The sequence below is a fragment of the Sinocyclocheilus anshuiensis genome, unplaced genomic scaffold, assembly GCF_001515605.1.
Source record: "Sinocyclocheilus anshuiensis isolate Anshui unplaced genomic scaffold, SAMN03320099.WGS_v1.1 scaffold343, whole genome shotgun sequence".
Taxonomy (NCBI): Eukaryota; Metazoa; Chordata; class Actinopteri; order Cypriniformes; family Cyprinidae; genus Sinocyclocheilus; species Sinocyclocheilus anshuiensis.
Genome location: NW_015549598.1, coordinates 1,640,592 through 1,646,081, shown reverse-complemented (window position 1 = coordinate 1,646,081; position 5,490 = coordinate 1,640,592). Strand labels below are relative to the sequence as shown.

Sequence of the window (5,490 nt, the reverse complement as noted above, 5' to 3'; positions counted from 1 at the left end):
TAATGCAGTGCAACACAAAACAATGACTATTAAGAGATGGGCAAAAGCCTGATGTTTCTTATTTGATACATTTTAACATGATTTATCAAAAATAAATGAATAAATAAAAATAGATAAGCGTATGGATAATTACGTAAACCTATAGTAAGCTGATTCCGTCCATTAAATGTTCTGATTACAAACAATATAAGATATTCTTACACTTATTGAAGAAACATTTCTAAGTATATCGTAGCGTTCGTTCTATGGGAGCCCAAACAAAGACATTTAATCTGAACAAACCATTTTCAGTTGTCATTATGTAATGTTATTTTACACAATGTAAAAACTCTCAACACAACTGCGGCCACACATTTGCCAGGATTTGTGTATTTCTTCATCACCGTTCTGTTCTGCGAGCATTACACAAATGGTGTTCAAAAAGGACCAACAAAGTACAATGATTAGCAACAAGTCCACAGAAACATTCAGCTCAACACAAACCCAGCGTCTGTACTGTTTGTCACTCGCTTCCATCTTGCGGCGGTCAAAAGAACCTCGCTCTATTGTTTCGGGAAAAAAAAGTTTCATTCGAGAATTGAGCCAAAGCAATTGAGAAAAACTGTAATGTAATGGGAATGAGTTTTAATTGTAAAATACAAATGATAAATAATAGTATTTGCTATGCTGCCTTTATGCTGATTTTAATAAAACAAAAGCACCTGGAAGGGATAATTCGATATTATAAAAAAAATAAAAATCTAATGAAAATTGATTCTGATGATCATTCTTGCCAATATGAATTATGAAGTAGGCCTAAATAAGTCAAACACGTTACCGTAATAAACATTAGGGGAATGTACTTCATTTAATCTTTAGCCAGTATAGACTTAAATCCTATGTTTGATTTGACTTTGGCGTGAGATAACACCTCCATGTTTTCATTCAATGGACAACACAATACTATTTGATAAGACAACAGTTATCTAATCTGCACAGCTTTTTATAGACCTTAACAGTATTATTTAAGGAGTAATAAATTTATCATGGACTCATGACCATGCATTGTTTGCAGCCAGAGTTATGAAGACATTTGTCCAGGCCAAGTTTAACATTTGCTGCCTGAGAATCATGCAGAACTAAAACAAACCACCATGAAATTGAAAGCCATTATTGATAAAGTTTTCAAATATTTAAAATAAACCCCATTTCATTTCATAATGAACAGCAATCAAGAGAATGCAAACACAACAACACATTAAAGAATATTTTACATCCTTTACATACAAGTACCTTTTCGGACAGAATACAGGAAACATGCACTGAGAAATGTGTGCTGGCTCCGCATTTTTTCCCCCTGCTTTCAGAGGATGTTTCATTCAGTGGCACATTACTGTCACAAAGTGTTCATGGCACGCCCTTATTTACAGGATAAAGGTTAAAGGTTACAAGATAAAGATTAAATATCTTCACAGAGCGTTTTTTTCTTCTGACAAAGTAGGGTTTGGAGTGATTTGATCATTTAGTCATGTTTAATTTTTTACATTCATTTATAATTTTTTTTTTATAAATGCATCACTTGAAATTCAATGTCTAGTATATTTTGTAAAGTGTCAAAAAGTAACCTTTAAAAATTTTGTATTGACCCCGCACAGCACTTTAGACCCAAACAATGGGCAAAAAACACACAAATAAAACGGCCTCACTCATACTTCGTAATCCACATCAAATCCCCTTCATCACACAGAATAGTCTGTACTTAAACCAGTTCATTCATTCAACCCCAATATTCAAAAAAAAAAAAAGTTTTATTTGTTGTCCAGTGGATCGTGGGATTGTAAGGTTATTATGAAAGTAGGCTGTGATGTGGATAGTGGTTTTAACTTGTTGGGGTCTGAAGTAATGGGGTCTTTTCACATGCTGAGCTGGACGGATCCACATCTGTGCAGGGCTGACCAACCATCCTACTTTTTACCTGCCGGTGAAAAGAAGACCAAATGAGTACAACAGCAAAACAACAAGCAAATGTCCCGCTTAAAATGGTTTAAACATAACTATAAAAACTTCACCTTTATGTGACATGTTATTTTTACTAAAAAAATAAATAAAATAAAGACAAAAGAAAAATATTAGTTAATAAAAACTCTTAATTGATGCTTTTTGTTTGATGAATTTGATCAAGTCTGATTTTGCTCAACTAAAATCAAAAGAAAAGAATGACCAACATACAATAAAGTATATAATAACTGACAGTAAGAAGTACATAAAAAAAAAAGATTAATAAAAAAATAAAATAAACAAACACAAAAGAAAATAATTGACAGTAAGTACATGAACAAAAAAATAGAAACTTATTTTTTGTAAAAAACAACAACAAAAAAACAATAATAATATAAACAATATTAAAAAAAATCTAAATTTAAATAAAATAAACAAACCAAACAAACACAAAAGAAAAAAAAAAGGCTAACCATTCAGGAACCGCAAAGTGCTTTTATTGAAAATATTTGTATAAAAATAAAAAAATAAAATAAGGACTCTACCATTTCTTTTTCAGAAAATGCTCTACACATGCTTACAAATCAGCACTCAGTTTGTTCTTCATGAGACAGACAAACCCACAAACACAAAATAACTTTACGGCACACCCACACAGAAAAAAATAAAATGTTGTGCAGATAGAAAATAAGTGGAGAAAGCCATTTGATTGTATTCTAGTCAATAAGAAATAACTGCAGTGCTATAATATAATACTATTTTGTAAGTCTAATAAAACATTTAAGATAAAGAATAAAAAAATCCTTGCACTAGTCAATAAGAAATAACTGCAGTGCTATAATATAATACTATTTTGTAAGTCTAATAAAACATTTAAGATAAAGAATAAAAAATTTTTTATTTTGAAATAAGCATTTTATTTTGACATTTATTTTGAAATAAGCTCATCATAAAATGTCTTGGTAAAGAATGGTACAGTTAACACTGCACTGTCAAAAAGTTTCCACAGGTAACCTAAAAATGTGCTTATTTTTTTTTTATTGTAAAACTTCTTGTTTTCAGAAATATGATTTATTATCTTTAAGTTACATCAAGGGCCAAACTGGTGCAAGTGCATGATGTAACCACTTGTGTATGCTGTAAAGGTCTGGTATAAGAGATGTTTTTGCTCAGGTGGCCAAATTTTCCACCCAATAGAGAAACAAATTAGAAATTGCCCGAAAAGTTCTGATGAGTTATGATGGACTGATCATCAGTGAAGCAGATGAAATGAATTTACAGTGACTATAAAGGTGAAATGAAGACATGCGTTCATTTCAATATGCTCGTGTGACTCCAAAAACGTCCCACCTGCAGAAGAAGTGTTTGAAAAGAGGCATGTCTGAACCAAAAACCCACCTGTGTCGTTCATGCAATATTTTTCAGCCTGCGTCTCACTGGTCGGGTCGTGTTTTGTATCTTTTATGCTTTCCTAAAAGAATAACCAGACCTCATTGAACATCAGGTGGCCAGGGACACTGATTTGGAGCCAGGTTGATTATTGGACACAGTGACACTACTGAGATCATCACAGCGGACAAAAACCGAAGGGAATTTGAACGGCCCGTAGTGCTTGTGTGCAGCAATGCAAGTGATTGAATGGGGCGGGAGCATGCAAGATGAACATGATCGTGCAGTGGTTAAATCCCATGCTTTGAAAACTGATTTTCCCATTATTATAATAAAACTTATCGGTCTGGGATCATTTCTCTCTGGCTCTTCATTTTTTCAAAGCAGCAACATGACATTCAAGTATGATCAGGCTTTGCTTATTTAAAGGAACAGTTCACCCAAAAATGAAAATTTGCTAAAAATGTACTAACCATCAGGCCATTGAAGATGTAGATGAGTTTGTTTCTTCATCAGAACAGATTTGGAGAAATTTAGCATTACATCACTCGCTCACCAATGGATCCTCTGCAGTGAATGGGTGCCGTCAGAATGAGAGTCCAAACAGCTGATAAAAACATCACAATAATCCAAAAGTAATCCACACCACTCCAGTCCAGCAATTCATGTCTTGTGAAGCGAAAAGCAGCATGTTTGTAAGAAACAAAACCATCAAGACGTTTTTAACTTCAAACCATTGCTTCCGGCTTAACAATATAATATTGCTTTCTCTAGTGAAAAAGTTGCCTTGCTTGAATCAAGAGAAATCTGCACAGATCAAGCACCTTTTACAAGCAAAAACAGATTAACGTATAAACGTATATGTCGGTGGATTTTGATGTGAGACGACAACAGAGGATGGACTTTTTCAATGGAGGAAGCTTTATTATGGATTATGGACTTGAAATTTGGCCAGAAGTGATGGTTTAAAGATTAAACACCTCAATGATGGATTTGTTTCTTACAAACATGCAACTTTTCGCTTCACAAGATGTTAACTGATGGACTGGAGTGGTGTGGATTATTGTGATGATTTTATCAGCTCTCATTCTGACGGCACCCATTCACTGCAGAGGATCCATTGGTGAGCGAGTGATGTAATGCTACATTTCTCCAAATCTGTTCCAACAGAGAAACAGACTCATCTACATCTAGAATGGCCTGTGGGTGAGTACATTTTCAAATTTTAATTTTTGGGTGAATTTTTCCTTTAAGTGACACTGTAAACAATCAAAAGATGTTTTCAAGTCTAGAGATTTGACAAATGACATGCATATACACATTTGTGATTGTAATTCTCACTGTAATCTCTGTTTTTGAATATGCATATATAAATAGTTGGTGCTGACCCCTTGTGAGAGAGAAACTGATGTCTTTTTCATGGCTTTCTGTAAAACAAAGCATGCAAAAGTTGCACTTTAAACAATCTAAACCCATGCAGAGTGTTAAAGTGGGGTGATAAAAGAATATTAAAAGTGCTTCTGGGTTCTTATGCTTCTACCTACTCAGACACAATTAAACACCAAACCACATTTGCTCAGCATCACGTAAACCCACTTCCTCTCAATATCTCACATATCGCACATGCACTCGCACAAACATACACACTCTGAATCAAAAGATATTATTAGTAAAACACTCAAACATGCAAAATAACTGCAGTAGGCCACGTACCTTGTCACTGAGGTATAACATCACGGCTCCCAAAATGCCTGCGAGTCCGAGACCGATGAAGCTGTACTGCATATACTCCATGACCATGGGCAGCACCACCAGATTGGTGCGGAACGTGTTGAGGACGGGACCATCAATGTAGCCGCTCTGAGAAAGATTAAGAAAATGGAGAGAGATTTCAACATTATCTTTCTTTTTTTAAACTGAATTAATTTAGTTATTTATTTACTGTATATAGTGCTTTATACAATACAGATTCACAGTAATAAACCACAGTATTAATGTAGTTCTGTCAGGACCACTAGCGTAAAAATGATTGACCCTTAGCATACAGTTTGGATTTGGCGGTATGGTTCAGTCCTGGGCAAAAAACTCCCTGCCCATCCATGCAGCCCCCCCCCACAAGTCCTG

General features: G+C 34.5%; 1 protein-coding gene across 2 annotated transcripts in view; it reads right to left on the bottom strand.

Moving 5' to 3' along the window:
• Nucleotides 1–1,526: 1,526 nt before the first annotated feature.
• LOC107658631 (scavenger receptor class B member 1-like) overlaps nt 1,527–5,490 on the bottom strand; it is a 14,537-nt gene continuing 10,573 nt past the window's right edge. Inside the window, exons 11-13 of one of the 2 annotated variants that reach the window (XM_016447254.1) lie at nt 5,080–5,226; nt 3,376–3,448; nt 1,872–1,954 (exon numbers count right to left, since the gene is read on the bottom strand). In XM_016447254.1, coding sequence (XP_016302740.1) covers nt 1,944–1,954; nt 3,376–3,448; nt 5,080–5,226 — 231 coding nt within the window. In that variant the 3' untranslated portion in view covers nt 1,872–1,943. Of the gene's footprint in view, nt 1,955–3,375; nt 3,449–5,079; nt 5,227–5,490 lie in introns of both variants that reach the window. The other variant, XM_016447253.1, reaches the window with a different exon arrangement.